This window comes from Cinclus cinclus, chromosome 3, assembly GCF_963662255.1.
Source record: "Cinclus cinclus chromosome 3, bCinCin1.1, whole genome shotgun sequence".
Taxonomy (NCBI): domain Eukaryota; kingdom Metazoa; phylum Chordata; class Aves; order Passeriformes; family Cinclidae; genus Cinclus; species Cinclus cinclus.
In genome coordinates, this window is record NC_085048.1 from 52,613,581 (window position 1) to 52,632,447 (window position 18,867).

General features: G+C 37.4%; 1 protein-coding gene across 1 annotated transcript in view; it reads right to left on the reverse strand.

Annotated features, from left to right (window-relative positions):
- The window catches only part of PTPRK (protein tyrosine phosphatase receptor type K), a 293,433-nt gene that overhangs the window by 71,200 nt on the left and 203,366 nt on the right, over positions 1-18,867 (reverse strand). The window contains exons 9-11 of the mRNA XM_062488975.1: positions 9,454-9,563; positions 8,045-8,246; positions 4,997-5,102 (exon numbers count right to left, since the gene is read on the reverse strand). Coding sequence (XP_062344959.1) covers positions 4,997-5,102; positions 8,045-8,246; positions 9,454-9,563 — 418 coding nt within the window. The remainder of the gene's footprint in view (positions 1-4,996; positions 5,103-8,044; positions 8,247-9,453; positions 9,564-18,867) is intronic.

Below are 18,867 nucleotides of genomic sequence, written 5' to 3' on the forward strand. Positions count from 1 at the left end.
CTGTCATCAGCTGCCAGTGGTCTGGGGCAGACACAAATTCTGCTCTCAGAAGTGACAGAAGAGCAGGAAACTTGCCTGTGACACCCTGGGAGCTTCAAGGGAGAAAGCCAGCAGGGACAGAGGAAGGACAGTGCAATGCCTCTGCATGTGACAGAGGCAATGGTCCCCTGGAACAGCCTGGTTTGTCACACAGCTCCGAAAATGAGACACACCACAGTTACCAAACCTACCCCTATTTCCTCCTCCATTTTATAGAATAAGGGATACATGGGGTATCTTCATTTTAAGGCACATCTCCTTTTTAAGGGTCAAGTCTCTTTGGAGACAAGAACAAAAAATTAAAGATGAAGGGCATGAGAATCAAACTGGTTAAAAGTCTCTTTTTATACCATTCTTTAAAAGAATACTGTAATTTTTGAATGGGATATAAAAAGTATGGCAAAATTTTAAGCATGAGATCACAATAAAATGTGAAGGTCCTGAAAACATTTCAAATAAATTAATTTATATAAAATATATCAAAAAACACTTTTTGGACCCCTACACATGGAAAGCTACAATATGTGGAAAATAAGACATAGATATACATACTGTAGTCATCTGCACTTACACAACAGAAAAAATAGCAAATGACAGAAATTAAGTCTCAAACAAAGCTTTTTTAATTATTTTTTTAAGTATTCTCACAAAGTATATTTAAAAGATTTGCCTACTCTCTTTAGATAGGTGATCTGGCAGCATTTTTCATGCAGCATTATAGGCTAACAAGACATGGAGGAATACGGTAATTTACCTCTGGGCTCTTTGTGATACCATCTGTTTTAACCCATTTACTGAACACTGCAGTGGCTCCAAATCAGCACTGTTACTCTATGTGCACATAACAATGTTAGGAAAGGACACCCTGCTGTAAAATGTGATGAAACAAGTCAAAGCTAAATTTGCAAATTCAAAAGTAGGGTGTACACTGGGTGCAAATACATTTTGATATCACGTATTACTGAAAATTTACCTATGTACTCTGCTTATCTGTCTTTACATATAAGTAATCCTAGCTTAAATTACCTTAGGTTTTTTATAAATTATTTTAGTGGTGGTGAGAATTCAGTTATTGAGAGAGCTTTTTTGTGACAGGAGCTGAGGGAATTCCTACAATATCATTTTTTTCCTGGTCTTTCCATACAGCAAAGAGGATTAAAATAGGAAAATAGAGAGGAGTGGAAAGCTTAGATGACAATATTCCTTCTGCTTGATGAGTAAAATAAATTCTGAGCTACTCTGAAGAGTAATAAAAATTTCAGAACTTGCTACATTAGTCATCAGGATCATAAAGGCCAAACAGTTGCCTGAGCCAGGTAAGCAGAGAAAATCTGAAGATACAGCAGCTGAAGAACTCAGCTGAAATTTTCCATAAAGAAATTTTTTCTCGTGACAAAGTTTTCCTTCCCATTTTTTTTTTTTTTGTTAACCTAAGCAAACATGTAGGGTACCTCACTACTGACCAAGACAATTGTGAACAGGTGAAGGAGGTCTCTGATGACATCTTCCTTTTTTTGTCTCCCTAAAAATTCAGCTTCCCAAAGAGATATGGCAGTGGTGAATGTTCTTCATACTTTAGCCCTATTCTGACTAGATTTTAAATACCTGCTACACATTTCTTTCTACATGACTAGTGGAGATACATCTTCCTCTCGCTTGACAAGCACCAGACTGACTGACAGCTCTTGGAATTCTAATTGAAAATGATTGTTTTAGTTGCCCCCTGCCATGGTCCCCTTAATAAATCTTGCTGCAAAATGAAAACAACCTAATTCTTCATAAGGAAGTACAAGAAAAACACTCTAACAATCAAATAAAATAAATTTAATCATTAAAAATTTACTGAGATTCTGATGTACACTCTTTGTAATCTTCATCAGCAGGAAGATTTGAAAACAAAAAATTGTTTTTCTGGTACTCAGGAACCTTGAGAAAAACAGCAGAAACAAATCACATCTTCAAATGAATCACCAAAGCACCATTGATTCTACTGACTGGAATCTCATCCACAAGATTGATGGCAAAGCAATAAGCGCTTCAAAGTGAGCCTGAGCCATCCAGCTTTGTCTCCCTCTGCATTTCTAGTTTGTAATTTTGTTTTAAAACTCCAGGAGGCCATAAAGTATGCTAGGGATTGCACAATAAAACCTGACAGTGAAGGTATGATTAGAGTCATGTTAAAACTGTGACGATTAGGGCAGCCAGGCAGTGTCTTAAAGAAATACCACAGGTAGATTATACTTAAGGAACATCTGCTTGATGACAGGCTGTGCTGATGGGGAGGCTATGACGGAAATCATAGCATAAGTCAATTTGTAAAAGCAAAAGAGAATCAGACTAAACTTATTTTTCTTTTCCTATTTTTCTTCTCCTTTTTTTGTTAACATGAACCTACTGATATTAAATGAAATTACAGCCTACAGCTCCAGAGATTACAGGATTGGGTAGAAACAAAACGTTTCAAAAAGCCAGCTGTATTCTTCAGGGTGAAGCTAAAGAGCAGCTTTTGAGTCTCTTGTACTCCATCACAGCTGCAGGCATGGCGATCCATTTTTTCCCCACCTACCAAGTAATACTCATTATGGCAGTAAGCCAGCTTCTAGAGGAAACAAAACTGCAATGTGGATGGAGTGAAGCTTCACTAAAATATATCATAAAGTTTAGCAAAATTCATTTAATCAATTCAGAATTTCAGTGTGCTACATTTAACTCCCTATTAAGAAGCTGCTGGAAAGCACCTAACTGCAATAAGCACAACTTCAGAAAAGGCAATAACACCATGTCTTCTACATTCTCCCAGAGAATGCTTCTCATTCCACGTAAGGAATAAAACACCTGGTTGATTTTAAGAATAAAGCCATAGTCTCCAGTTATGGTAAAGGACTTATTTTCTTGGGCTATTGATGTTAGAAACTTGATGTTAGGTTTTAGAAATTAACTCAAGTGGAGAGGGAAGATGACAGCATGGAAGAAAGTATGATTTTTTGAGAACACAGTCAAACAACAGTTATTAATACTCTATGAAACTATCACTATCAAACTGTCCATTAGCATTTACTACATAGATCCTTTCTGCCATCTTCCTAGACCACAGTGACAAGCTCACACCATTAAACTGAGGATGCTGTGAGGAAAACTGACAGCATAAATGTGAGTTTGTGTGTTGCAAGCTTGCTCTGAAGCAAGTACAGAGCAGAAAAACCAGAACTTCTTGAGCTAGGTTGAGTAATTTTCTAGCTCCATGGGTAATTCTCTAGCCACATCCCATCATTCTACCAGTTCACAGAACCACCCCTCCAGGAGAGAAGCCCAGGACTAAAGACTGACCCCCTGAAGATGTGTGGTGGGATTGAAGGTGGAAGCCTGCTGCTGTCAGCACAGGAGTGCCCTGGAGCAGCTGCTGTAGAGAAGATGAGCACCACCACCATCAGTAGATCCCAGTGGTGTCCGGCAGGCATGCTCAGGGCAGCAATTTGCCTCAGCTCCCTCAGGTGGCCAGACACAAGATTGAAAGGATGTGGCATGGATTACGTGAGTGACAGATACCACATTTCCCAAACAAGGACAGCTTTCATTAGGGCCAGAAGCAGGACACTTGGAAGTCTTTAAAAGCACCTACAAAGGCATATAGTGAAATAAGTTTAGGCACCTGAAGATTTGGGAGCATTTTCAGACCACAAGTCTGGTTTCCATGGTATAAATTAAAAAAAAAAAGTCACTATTTTAAGAATCCAAGTCCCATACTGAAAGCAGTCCTGTTCCCAAAAAATCCTAGGCTTGCCCCAGAGCAATTTCACAGAAATGAATGGTATGTGGGATTACAATTTTAAATATAACACAAAAAAAATCTCCTGAAAAGGGGATGAATCTGGATTATCTTCTATGACAGAAGAGAAATAAATAACTTGATAATATCAATCATAAGAGTGATTATATGATAAGCACATAAAAATACATATAGGTTTGTGACTCATCCCCCACAACATTCCTCATATGTAAAGCATACATTCCTCTTAATGGAAATAGACATAAGAAACAGTTAATTTTCCTCTGCTTTTAGGGCTTGGGCACGTGACTTGACATCAACTGAGCCTTGATAGCAGACTTAATGTAACACAGAATGAAATGCATTAGCCTGCGTTTCTCTAAAATGTCACAAGGGTAATAGCATGAAAACCTTCTGATGCTCAGCAGCTAATTAACCCCCAATTAGTCAACCCTGCCCCTGAATATTGCTGATGCAGCCACATTAGTAAAAGACAAATGGAATCAAATAATATCAAAAAATTTTTACACTAACAAGTAGAAGTAAAGAGCAGGATGTGGACTAATCTTTGCAAACAAAATTAAATTATCTCTCAACAGAGAGCAGAAAGGGAAAGACCCCTCAAAGTTAACATAAATGAAACATTTTAATATGATTAGAGGACATGCCAAATAAAATTTAATAGCTTGCCACATGATTCCTAGTAAGAAGCACTCTCAGAAGAAAAAGGTCAAATAGTTTGTATTCATCACTATTATTCTCCCATTTCCCCATAGCTTACAATTTTCCAATCATACACATATGCTATAGAGTAGCTGACTTTGAATCACTGGAGAGGAAGTGTTATTTTCAATTTTACCTTCCAACAAACACCTTTCAGCCTCATATTTCAGAGGCACTGTGAGAAAGAAAAATGAAATTATAATGGCTAGAAGTCGGTTCTGGGGACCCGATATCAAACAGGTCAGCTGAACGATTCAGGCCATGACTATCTTTTAAAAAAATCCCTGCCAAACGCAGAATTTATTTAATTACACATCTATTGTCAAGCTAGGTGTGATAAGAAAAAAAAATAGTGATGTTAAATGAATATCAGTCAGAAATGAACAGCTCTGTGTATGGTGATACAACAAATATTCAACTAAAAATTAAATCTTCTTGATTTATATATATATATATATATGTTTTTACCTGATAGGTGCACCTTTGGCCTGTGCAGGTCTCAAGAGTACAGTTATTGTAGTAGCAGTTTCATTGAGAGATGCATCGACTCCTTCATAGTCTGGTAAAGTGGGAGCTGATTAATGTTGAGCGGGAAGGAAAAGAACAAGAAACAAATCAGTGAAAACATTTTGAATTTTTGTGAGGTTGTGGCTGTTTGGAATATAGAACAAAGATAGAACATACAGAACACAAAATATAGAACACAATTTTTATCAGCCATATGAGTATTTTTAAACAGTTTTTCCAGTTAGGCACAATCTTTTACTATGGCATGACTGGGACTTTATAAACAATTGATAATTCTATCCCTAACCACTTCCCATCAAATCATGACACCTCTCAACTTGAAGCAGCTTTATTCAAGGACAGAAATAGAGGGAGGAGGTGACTGATAAGAAACCCTAAACTACAAATAAAACCCCCAAAAAACCACAAGAAACATTCTGGCCTCAATTTTTCTACTCCGCAAATAACTACAATCACCATGTCAAAGATGCAGCTTCTACCATCCTCCTCCAACAATTTAAGAACCTTTCAGTTTTTCTCTTGAACATCATGGGAAACAATGCTAATACCAACCAGTGTGCAGGAAAATTGGACTTATAGAGACACATATCTGTGGACTAGAACTGGATCAGGGAATCTATTCCCATGCCCATTCATATCAATGGATGGCCATGCTGCTCATCAATCAGCTTCAAAACTACTATGAAAGAACAAAATCAAAGTCAAAACCAGAAGTAGCTCAGGAACTGATTCACAAATGGACTGTCAGACTGTCACGCCTTCATGGCAGCAATATTTGTTGTGGATGGGATGGTTAGTGTTGGCAATTAATTCAACCATACAGCTTTAATCTTCTGCCTGTTACAGTCCTCACTAGTAATACTGTTGCTGACTTCACCCCCAGTGCAAGGAAAGAAACAGGATTTTTTTATGAATCTGCAAATAATAGATTTTTAATAATTACTAATTTTTTATAAGTTTGAAAACTATCTGCATGTTTGCGTTTTCCTTTAAATATGTGATTGTATCATTATAAAATCATTAATGAAGCCTGTATATTTCAATCTGAACTTTTACACAAAGGCGTTTCTAAGCAGGACATCAATCATTTAAGTCATAATAATTTTACAATACTATATCAATAGATAGAAGAGCTCTGAAAGATTAAAAGTCTTGCTTCATTAGTCCTAGATCCTAGATGAATGTAAAACCTGTTCTTATTTCAGGAAATGATATTTTATAGAATTAATGTTCATTTAATGTTAATTTTAAAATTACTGCTTACACCATGTTCACTAGAATCACAGTAACCACTTCTAAGCTTAGTTAAAAAGAATCATTTCACCCCTCATTAAACTAAAGTTACCATTTTTTGAAACATGCATTGCTCCATATAAAGTACTAGCCATGCAGTGTGGAACTAGGCAATAGTTCAGTGTGAAGCAAGATAGAAAGAACAGGTTGAAGTTCAGATACAATGGGTGTCACAGCCTGCCTTTGAGCTTTCTTAGCATTAACCATGTCTTGGCAACTAGTAAGACATATACTCAGTCTAGAAAGTTGTGCTGTACTGGATTCTAGACAAAATTCACAACATTTCTGTGTGGAAAAAGAGGGCATATCTGAAGAAACCTGAATTCACTGTAGTCCTAAATAATCCAAACACATTGAGGCACTTTTTTCTCAAAATAATGAAATATCAGACATGTTAGCAAGATATACACCTCTTTTTTTTTTTCCCTTCTAAAAAGAGGTTAGAAGACAAGTATGCAAGTACTACACCACCACCATATCTGAAAATTTATGAACTAAAATTTGTTGTGAAGAAACACAAGGACCTTGAAACAACCTGAGTAAAATATTATCATAACAATCTAAGAGCTACATAAACAAACAGAACACATCACTTGGGGTTTTTTGGTGCATTTGGTTGGGTTGGTTTGAAGGGTCAGGGGTACGAAGAGTGCTAGTGTTTTTGTTCTGGGGTGGAATTCCACAAACTGTTCCAGTTAGCCATGACAACTACAGCATTTCATTTGCTACATAATTCAAGGAGCTCTGCCTTGAAGTTTCCCACATTTTGATTTATATATGTGTTTTCAAATACTGTTTCAAATACATGAACAGTGTCCCACAAAAATTATAGGTGCATTCCACCACATTATTAACTTCTCATTACAGGACAATCTGAGTTTCATTATGACAGATAATGAGGAAAATAGCCTGCTTTGTGCTGTTTAAATTTGTAAATGACTGACTTCTTTGATCTATGCCAAGCTCTGAAGCCACCACGTCACAAAATCAAGTTTCTCTGAATATAGCATGGACTTATTCTCTGCTATCAACTGCATAAGCCACTATCTTATTTTTTGAGAAAACACTGAAATTTAAGAAAATAAAAATACCAAAGCATTTCATTTGATGTTACTGTCTTGTAAATTTTACAGTGCATTATAAGGACAAATAATGTTGAAGTTGGTGCAGTGAAATAAATGAGTAAAGGCACAAAGAAGTGGACTTGTACGAATCTGGCAGAAGAAATTCATACATTTTCCCAGCTGTCCTGACCCTGTTACTGCTGCGTGCTGCTAAGTGGCGTCACCTCCAGTAAATCAGTAATTTTCTGCACCTGACTTTACTAACCTGCAAAACAGATGCAGTTCTTAGTGACCTATGGAGTGTTGAAAGACTTAATTAGTTCAGGTTTGCACAGCACTTGAAAATCTTTGGATTAAAGTACTAGATTACACAGAAAAAACAGTTCACAACTACAGCTGAGCAATTTTCACTTCATGCAAGTATTTATCCCTGAATGTATGCTGACCTGTGGTGAATGCACACAGAAACATTTTTAGTAACATAACTTCTTAACATGGTAGGATTTTTTTTTTTTTTTGGGGGGGTGCTTCTTAAGCACTTCACAATTTCTCAAGTCGTCCAAAAATATTCAAAGGACATTTCCCCCCCTCCCATTTCCTGTTTTTTCTTTATGCTGTTGTCTGTTTTTACCTGAGATGTTGGTTGTTACATTGATCGTAGTTGCTGGTCCAAACCCTTTGACGGTGCTCGCACGTATGAAGAACTGGTACGTAGTACCAGGGTGCAGGTGAGAAAAGACGTGGTGTGTGCTGTTCCACAGCTTGGATACTGTTTGTGGAGGTCCTGCCACTGGAACTGCAGGATCAAATGACTGTATACTGCTATAGCTGACCTGGGGAAACAATCATTTTTGCGACAACTCTTACAGGTTTTGGCACAAGGGATTTAGGTTAGCTTGGCTGGAAAGGAAACAAAAGACACACGCTCATCTAGCTACCCATTTATCTTGGGGATACCACAGAATCACAGAATCATTCAGGTTGGAAAAGATCATTCACATCATTGATTCCAACCATTAACCCAACAATGCCAAGTCCAGCACTACACCAATGAGAATTTCATGTGTAATACTGAAGAGTTTGCCCTATGGGGACTACAAGGCTATGCAGGCACCCTTCATCATTACTGCTGGATGACAGACACCCTTGCTGGTTATGAAATCAACATCAAACACTTTGAGCTTCACAATTTGCTTTCTTGGTAGCTGCTCTTGTGCAGCTAATGTCACTGCTCCTGTTAGTCCACTGCCTTTTGCGTCTGATTCCAATTAAAAATTAAGGAAGCATTTATCTGCTTGAATCCCATTCATCCAGTCCTTTTATACAGTTAATATAAGGAATATGTCTCTGTTACATTCTACTGAGAGGAAGTGAGCAAATGGCTGAGTGGGGTTGAGCTGCCCACCTGGTTTAACCCACACTACTTAGTGAATTTTGTCTGCATTAAATAAATAACTAACTAAATAGATTTTAAAGGGGTTTTGCTTGGTTTGCCTTCCTATGATTCACTAATACACAAAGTCATGTTTTCTGTTCCTTTTAAAGAGTGCTGGAAAGTGTGGTGATTGTTGCTCACATCAGGTTGTGTTACCTGCTAACTTCCTGTGGAGGTCCCCAGAAGGCTCATAAATTAAATATACTTTCAATAGAATTTCTATGGAGGTCTTCTTAAAGGGTGGTATCTAAAAATCTATTAAAGCTAAAAAAAATTGATCCAAATTTAATAAACACCTTACTTTTCATGTAAGTAAGATCCTCTCTTCCAATGAAGAAAACTTTGCAGATCATGGCTGTCATTGCTTTGGAATGGTATATAGTAACAGTAAAAGATTTTTTAAGGCACTTGACAGGGATGGACAGTCATATGCAACATAATTACAAATTTTGAGCATCTAATCACTACAGAAAATCATGTATTCAGTAAATGAAAGGAGCATAATATTGAATAGCAGCATACAGGGCACAAACACCCACTGTCAGCCACCTCTCTTGATGCACCTCCCTAGCCCCATCCTATGTTGGTAGGTGTTTAATTATTACCTCATACTGAGTAATGATGCCATTTGGATCCACAGGCTCCTTCCAGTTGAGGAAGATCTTGTCTTCAAAAGGAGTTCCTTTCACTGATTTGGCAGGTATAGGGCCTGGCACTACAAGCAAAATGGAAGTTTTAAAAAATAGGAAATTCAAGGGACAGGAAAATGAAAGATATGAAAGAACATCCTATTAAAACCAAAACTGAGCATAGGTTTATTTTTATTAATATTCATTTGCATGCAAAAGGCAATGGTAGAGTGTGTGAACAAAAAGCACTTCAAAGTGTATTTTGTCATTTGCAGTGCAGAGAGAGCATGAAGTTGAAACATTAACGTTATCCCCACATACAGTTTTCAAAACTCCATGCAAAGTCAAATCGTCTCGTAGTATAGCCAGGGGAAACAGTTCAAGCTAGATTACAACTTCAGGGAACATCACTGAACTCTGTAATAAGCGTATCTTAGGACAAGGACTACATGGCTCTAAAATTCTTTTAAAACTAAAAAATCAAAGGCAAGGAAGAGCTTCTGTTACACAGCTTATTCCAAAGGAGAGAAATTCTTACAGAACAGTTCTCAGTCACATCTCACATCTTCTTATGATTTGTTGTTTTAAAAGAAACCCTCATTTAAGAGAGAGGGCTGAACATAGGAAAACACTGAACATAGAAAAACAAAGAAAAACCAGCTCAGCTGCCATTTCTTTCAGCCTTTCCTCACGTGCAGAAGGATCAAGACTGCTCTCTTCAAATCTTTCCAATAAGAAATGTTTTCAAAGCTTTGAACTAAAAAATACTAAGATGACCCCACTTCCTTATTTTAAATGGAACCAATATCCCTGGTGTAATGACAAGTCTGAAATGTCACCTCGGGCCTCTTTGCCCAAGTGATTCACAGCACCTGGTAATCCCATCAACACCAGGCAAAAGCACTTAGTTATCTCCCATTACAGCTTACAAGATATTTTTGCCTACATATACAATTCCTTTTTATCAGAGCAGCTCACCTAGATTTGAACATACACATGCTGAAAGAAGGAGGTGAGCATAACTGACTGCCTGGAGAAACTCTGCACCCAATGAAACACCTTCCCCTCTAAAAGAGACAAGGTTGTTCAAATTGGTAGACTTTTGATCTAAAACGTTATTTCTACTTAATATATTGACATATATTTCTGTCTCCTTCTAATAAGCCTATTTTCTTCCATGCAACTTTCAGTGAGCCTTATGCATGACACTCCTTGGATATACATTATCAAAGCAAACTGAAATTTTACAAAGAGCAAAAATAAATTAAAATCCAATGGATCAAAGGAAGCACCAGGTGCTGTGCTAGCAGCAGGAAAGAGTGAGTGGTCTCTCCCTTCAGTGAAATTTATTTCAGTCTACATGAAAACTATAAGTGATGATCTGACCCTTGGTACAAACAACATAACTTGGCACATTAATAATAAATTCAAGTAGTCAAAAAAGCCTAGAAATAAATAGGTGAGAGCTTTGCAGAACATGTTCATCTAACTGTCATAAGAAGGCTTAGGAGAAGTTAACTAAAATCACAGGCTGGTGCTTTTCTTCAGTGTCCCAGGAAAGACCAGGCAGTGGATGAATGCTGATGTGCAGTGACAGACCCTCTGCGCTGTTTGTGTCATTGAGAGACTTCCTGTAGGCAAGGTTTCATTTCTCATAGGAATGCCCTAGAGTATTTCCTTACATCTAAAAAGAGGCATGAATATACACTGCTTCACAGGACATTTTCTCTGGGAGATGCATGTATGATTTTCTGTGCATGTACATCTGTGTTTGGGAAAGAACACAGGTATGCACCAAGGCATGTACACAGTGTATGAAATTTGACATTAAACCACATCAAAGTGTGTGAGGTAAAAAGAAATCAGACATGGTTGCTCAAAACATGCAAAATACTTTTTGCATGATGCTTTAAAAAAGAAATGTTTCATATTCAATTGAATCTAGGTGCAGGGCTCTACATTTGCATAAATGCAAAAATCCTCTTACACCTTTGGTTTAAATGCCAAGGTGGGTAAAGCCTTTAGTTTCATCTCATTCCATGACCCTTTTCTTCTCCTGCAGTACAAAATTTGATGCTTAAGGCAGTGACAACAATGTTAAAGTGAGTGGAATTATGTGATCCCAGTTAGTTTCATGCTTCTCTTCCCACTGGCATGGGAAGGGTACAAGAGCAGAAGCTATCACAGCAAGGAACACTTTGCTCGGAATCCCAGTTCCAAAAGGTCAGAAAGAAAAAGAGAACAAGCATCTAAAGAAAGAGAACAGTGATTCCCATAATCCTCATCCACCCCCACAAGTTCTGAAAAATGAATGTTGGGATTTACCTAAATAATTTGAGAACTCAACTGGAACTTAAAGAAACATGTAAAAGTTCAAGTGCCCTGAAAAAGGAGTATAAATTAATATTAGTTTGACAGACACATTTTGATGGTCTGTAGTAATTTTTTCCTTTCCATTTTCCAGTTCAGCCAGAGTAAAAATGTCTTTTAATTGCACTGCTTTACCAAAAGGGTAAAGGGAGTCGAGAAAGAGAAAAGCAGGACTGAGAGAATTTGTTTAAAGAACAGAATATCTTCAGGTTAGTCAAAATAATTCCTTAGCATTCTCATTTGTTCTTTTATGTCTTTGTTATTAGGCCAGTATTTGTTCCAAACAGAAATTTTAAAAAGGCAAAAATTAGTTAAAAAAAAAAATCCCTAAACAAGCCAGTAAAACACCAACAAAAGACCAGCAAGGTAACCTGTTGGTATCACTACCCTGAAGACTCAAAGTGCATTTCTTCATGTAAGCAGCCATTGCTCTCTATTCCCTGCAACTCCCAGCAAGACTCTAAGGACTTCAGAAATACCTTAAACTTCACCTTTCCAACAGTGTTATGAGCCTTCCCTTTTGTAGTGGATTTACCTTGGCTGGATGCCAAGTGCCCACCAAGCTGCTCTCTCAGTCCCCTTCCCAGCAGGACAGAAGAGAAAAAATAAGACAGAAGACAATTAGCGGGCTGAGATAAGGCAGATTACTAAAGAGGAAAATAAAACCCAACCAAACAAAAAACACAAAAAAGCAAGTTTGCAGGTGAATAAGCAAAGGGGAAAACTTAATCTCTACTTCCCATTAGTGAGCAGTGTTCAGCCACTTCTGGGGAAGCAGGGCTTCAGCATGTACAGTGGTTACTCCAGAAGACAAAAATTGTAAAATAAAGAATTCCCCCCCATTCCTTCTCCCTGCCTTAGCTTTTACATCTAAGCTGCCATCATATGACATGGAATAGCCCTTTTGGTAATTTGGGTCAGCTGGCCTGGACGTGTCCCTTCCCAGGATCTTGCCCACTCCCAGCCTCTTGCTGCGGGGAAATGTTGAGAGAGAGCATTGATGCTGTGCCAGCCCTGCCCAGCAGTAGCCAGAACACTGGTGTGTTATCAGCACCTTTCTGGGTACCAACGCAAAGCACAGCACTGTGAGGGCTGCTGAGGGAAAATGGCCTCCATCTCAGCCTGACCCAATACACCTTTTTATGATATTTAGCAAGGACTTGGGTCAAAACTAGCCAGGTAAATGTCATCCTTGTGTTGATAATAGCTTTCAGAAAACTCCTCACAAACAGCAGGAAAGGCTTTCTTCAGGCTTCTGTGAGCATTTCCAGATCCATCACTCACCACAGCACATTTTTGCTGACTTTTCAGCTCCCTTTTCCTACACGAGCTCTCACTCTTTCCTTTGGACTTAAAACAGTTTACACTTAAATCAAAACACACAAGACTATTACAAGTGTGTAAAGGTGAAGTATGTTACTTAACATAATCGTCTAAATAATTCAAAAAGTATAAGTAGCTGCTAGAAGGGTAGAACTCAGATCTTTTGGCCTCTGCACCCACTCTTGAAAAAAGATTCTGGTCTGCCAACCTTGTGAAGTGTCACCCCATCATCTCCCAGTGACACATTCTCCCATGCATTATTTCTATGCTAAACCTCCAAGTCAGGATTTACACTTATCTGAAGAAGTGAAATAATTTAGGTGGGTTTAATTATAGGAATATCATAATAGATTTTGTAATTAAGCAAAAAATCCAAAACAAGCAAAACAAAAAAAGCCAGTAAAAAAGTATACAAACATAAAATGCAGATACATATAAAAGTAAGATAAAACAATTTCAAAGGAAATCTCAGCAAGGTTTTATAGTGGAAACAACACAAGCCCTTCTTTCATGATTTACATGCATCCCCAGAGCTCTTATAATAAAACTATATATTCACATAGTGAATAGCTGATAATCTTTTCTTCTATATGCATGTGGGATGATGGACTTTATAAATACTATGCATAATGAAAGTACAAACCATCAATCTGACATCACACCAATTCATTTTAGACCAATATATTTGCACTGAATTATGTCACAGTCACAAATAAATTGTTATTCACAAATAGTGTCACTTAAATGTTGTTCTACACAGACTTAACAGGAAATTTATATTACTACACATTACTTCTGGAAAAACAACGTATTAACTGACACCAACCACTATAAAAATGAATTTATACTGCTTCAGTTTTCCTGCTACAAAATAATGAAAGTGCATGTAAACAGAGTATTTTTATTATTATTATACTCCATGAGAGCCATGCACAGTATTAGTATGCTCTGTGGTAAAAGTTATGTGCAGAAATATACAGGGTTATATTGGTAAAAATTCCTTTGTTGTAATCAAAAAGGGCAGCATATCAGCAGCAAACTTACAGCCTTTCTCTCAAAGTAGATGCTCATTTTCAGGAGATGGTGAGAGTTAGTCTCTCCTGCTGTTCAAATATTACCAGGAACTAAAACCGTCCACCTTTCCATTGGCTTTTTCTGAGGGAGCTGCCATTTTTATTTTACACTTCACTACAGCTGGAGACTAAATTTTAAATAGGAGCAAATTTTATGTATTAAAAAGGAAAAACAAAATCAGAACTGCTCTTACTGGTCTTTACCATAAGAGCATTTTGTAGAAAAGATTGTGACAAAAATTACATCTTTGGAAATCCCTCAAGTTGAACTATTTGCAGTAAAGTACAAAATACTATTGAATGTTAATGGGAAAAAAACTGATTTTATATTTACAGTGGTATACATGCTCCACTTGACATTACTTTTCCCACCTCAGTGTCATAGTTTAACCCCAGCCAGCAACTAAGCTCCACCCAGCCAGTTGCTCACTCTTCCCTCAACAGCTGGATGGTGTAGGAAAAAAAATGAAGAAAATAATATTATCAGTAATGATAAAAGAATTAGAATATATGTAACAAATTCTGTGCATTGCAATTGCTCACCACTCACAGACTGATGCCCAGCTGTCTTCCCAGCTGTGAACCCTGGCCAGTTTCTCCCCAGTTTATAAACTGAGCATGATGTTCTGTGGTACGGAATGTCTCTTTGGCCTGGTTAGGTCAGAGTGCTGGCTGCATCCCCTCCCAGCCTCTTGTGCCCCTCCAGCCTTCTCACTGCCAGGACATGAGAAGCTGAAAAGTCCTCAACTTAGCATAAACACTACTTAGGAACAACTAAAATATCAATATTTTATCAACATTGTTCTCCTAAATCCAAACCTCAGCACTGTACCAGCTACTAGGAAGAAAATGATCCCAGCTGAAGTCAGGACACACATTTAGACAACATGCAAAGTATTTCACTCCTTTTTTTTTGTCCCCTAATGATGACATTTCCTCTTCCTCTGCTGTTTCCCAGAGTGGCAAGCCTGCTGGAGGTTTTCCAGGAGCATGAGTAATAATTGGACAGTTGGTGTCTTAACCCTATATCATAGCTCTCAATATCTCTGCATGGAGCAGAATGAGCCACAGCCTCTGAAAGATCATTTGTGTCCAATGATCACATGCTTTGCCCCAGACCAAAGCTCTCTTATACTTTAAGCCACAAAATGGATACTTCTCCTATTCCAAGTGATCCTTTTCAATTAGTTGTTTGCCTACTGTTAGGTGACACACTCCCTTACGGGTTATAAAATCATCATCAAACACATTGAGCTTCACAATTTGCTTTCTGTATAGCTGCTCTCTCAGGGCTAATGGCACTACTCCTGTTAATCCACTGCCTTTTGCATCTGTTTCTAATTAAAAATTAAGAAAGCATTTATCTGCTTTAATCCCATTCATCCAGTGCTTTACAAAGGGTCCCTCTGAGTTGGCAGCACACTGGTCAACAGGCGGCTCCAAGAACATGTGCACACTGATGATTCATACTAAGTGATAAATTCACTGCTGGTTCTTGTACTTTGTCTCAAAGTGCCAAACACTGTCTTTGCCCAGCATGTTTACAGCCCCAGGTTGCATGTGCCTTCCTCTACTTCCTTTATCAAATTCTTCAAACAGCATCCATTTTCTGTACAACCCAGGAAAAGCAGTGAGTCCCTGTCATAGCACAGATAATGCCAAGTGCCTGTGTACTCAGAAGAGCTTTCTTCCAATCCTAAGTAGCTGTGTGGTTTCTCCCCAAAATGAAAGATGTTGTTTTGTTTTTAAAACATGCACAAATTTCCCTGTATCAGCTTTTTGCAAAACTTGTTTAATGGTGTCTCATTCGGTGGTTTTATTTTTGCATGGAATACAACTTCCTGGAAGTACTAAAACATACTTTAAAGATTAATTCCATCTTCCCATGTTAAATAGAAATGCCGAAGCCACCAAGTATTCAGATCTAGCTCTGGTAAAAAGAAAGATTCTTTCAGATTGTAATGGTATTCCTCGGCTTTGCTATCTTGCAGATACTGAATTGCAAGCCATTAAAACTTTCCTCCTTTGTCAGCCATTGCTCCAAAGATCAGAAGAACATCTTTTGAATCTTACCTCATTCTTCCACTAATTGTTTCCGGAGTTAATTCTGCTTCAGGTATCATATGCAACTGAGTTACCACTCAGCATTCTGACAGATCTGACCATTTCTGAAAGATCCCCAGCCCAGCTGCACAGCCTTACATAAATGTGAGCCTTTGTGAAAGACAACCAGGGATCCTCCCTGTCTCACAGAAGAGCCTCATAAAAGTCCAGAGTCCTCTGCTTTTAGGAAATCCTAGAAGTTCAGGAAAGTGCAAAGATCCTGGCAGAAGGGAGGAATTGGCATGACAGATGTAGTGAGATGAAGGGGAAAGTTAAAACACAACAACAAAAACTGAAGAGACAAGGGGGAGAGCTTGGTAGCATGGGGAAGTATGATGAAATACAGAAAATGAGGGCAAAATGGTAGAGGGGAAAAGAGACAGGAAAACATGGCATAGGTGTCTCTAGTGCCAGGAATCTATGAAGTTTTTGCTTGTTTAGCAGTACCTTGTGAAAAAAAAAAACAGCTTTGGAAAGAATCCCACACTACAGAAAAACTTACAAAAATTCAATTATCTGTTGTCATCTGGAGTTTTCAAAGTTTCTATTTATGAAAAATATACAACATAAGTGCATAGTTTCAGATAATCATGTAATCAGGGGCTATTTCTAACTAATCTTATTTGCAAACATGCAGAACAACACTCTATTTCCTCTATATTCCTTCTCCAAAACGAATCACTGATAATGCCTCCATGATATAATTAAAATTATGGTTGCTCTATAAAACCTGCAAAAACCATGAAGACAACACAGCTTCATCTGACCACACATGAAAACGTAGGGCACAAAATCACATATATAATTGGACCTCTCATCTTCTTAGTCCAAGGCCTGCTTTAGGCTTCAAACTGTGCTTGGAAATAGTTTCAGACACTTGATCACATAGGCTAGAACTAAACTAGCATTGTACACAATAAGCAGTCAGCTACAGGATTTAGTTTACTATTGCTATGAGAATTCAAGGAAATACTCAGGTGAGAACTTCTCAGTACTGTACATTGTCTGCAAGCCCTGAACTTTGAAGTCATGGCACAATGGACATATACTTTCAGTCAACCAGTAGCACAAAATTAAATACCAATAATTTCCCAGAGTAAAGCTTACCGGAGGCTATTTTCAGGTCACGAGCATAATTACCACCAGCACATCTAAATATATATACATTTTAAAATGTATTAGTCCCTCTGTGGAAACATCTGCTTCAGTTTACCTTGGCAACTTCTGTTTACTAGGTGAGGCTTCTTCTACACTACACTACTTGTGACACCAAAACCCTCTCAGCTCCAGTTCATTGATAGCACACCAGTGTGTTAGCTTGAGACCAAAACCTGCCTTGTGTGCACCATCTTCCAAGAACAATCCACATCAAAACCAGGAGACAAAGTACACAAGCTCACTTGACTCTGCTCCTGACAAGTACTGACACAGTGACCATCTGCCATCTCCACACATCGAAAAAGACAAAGGCCATTGGAAACCACAACCTTTCTTGAAAACCCAGGTAAAACGGAAAAGAAATTCATTTTCCATTGAGTTAACAATATCACTTCTACTCTTTTTAACTTCAAGGAAAATAGCAACCATACATACCTACAATGTAAACACAAACACAGAAATAATTCATCATGAAATATGTGTAAAATTGACTTAAAAATTAGACTCCCATGAAATATTCTAATTCTAAATATTCTAATTCTGTACTTGCCAATAAGAGTTCATAGATGCATCTATGTGTCTATAGTTTTCTACAGCTACTCATATTCTACCTATTTAATAATTTTTTCTCTCTTTATTGCAAGAGTAAATGTATTCCTCTTGTAATTCTCATAAAACTGAAAATATATGGAAAAACAGCACTACCAGATTCTAACACTGACGGTTATATAAAGCTGTATTTCCCATTCATTTATTTTGCAGGCAAGTAAGCACATTAACTTGTTTAATTTTACCATTTTATTTATATACAGTCTTACATTAGTCCAAGTATTCTATTTTTTGTTACCTATGGAAGTATCTATTTTCATTTTGCTGTTGTCAATACTTTCACAAAAGCTAAACATAACAAAAAGAAATTGAAACTATTTTTGCTACCACATTTTAAATATTATTAGGGAAAAATATAAATTTTTTATTTTCATATCTTTGATACCAAGATTCATAGCCTAACTTCTGAATATGTTTATATTAAATATGTTTATATTAAATATTAATTAAGAACATGTTTACATCTATTGTTTACTTTTTACAACTGAGATGAATTCAACTGTCTTGTTGAAATTTTGTTGAAAGCATTTTAAAGAAGAATCACGAAATATCTGGAGTTGGAAAGGACTCATGGATCACTGAGTTAACTCTCAAGCTGTCAAAATAATACTTTAATTTGACAGGGGGCTTTCAAATAGTTAACAGATAGTATATTCTGTGACCTGCAACATAAATTATTGCTCAAATATACTTGCTATAGAGGTCTGAAATCTTGAATAGTCTTTACACACTGAACTCAAAACATAAGTTACAG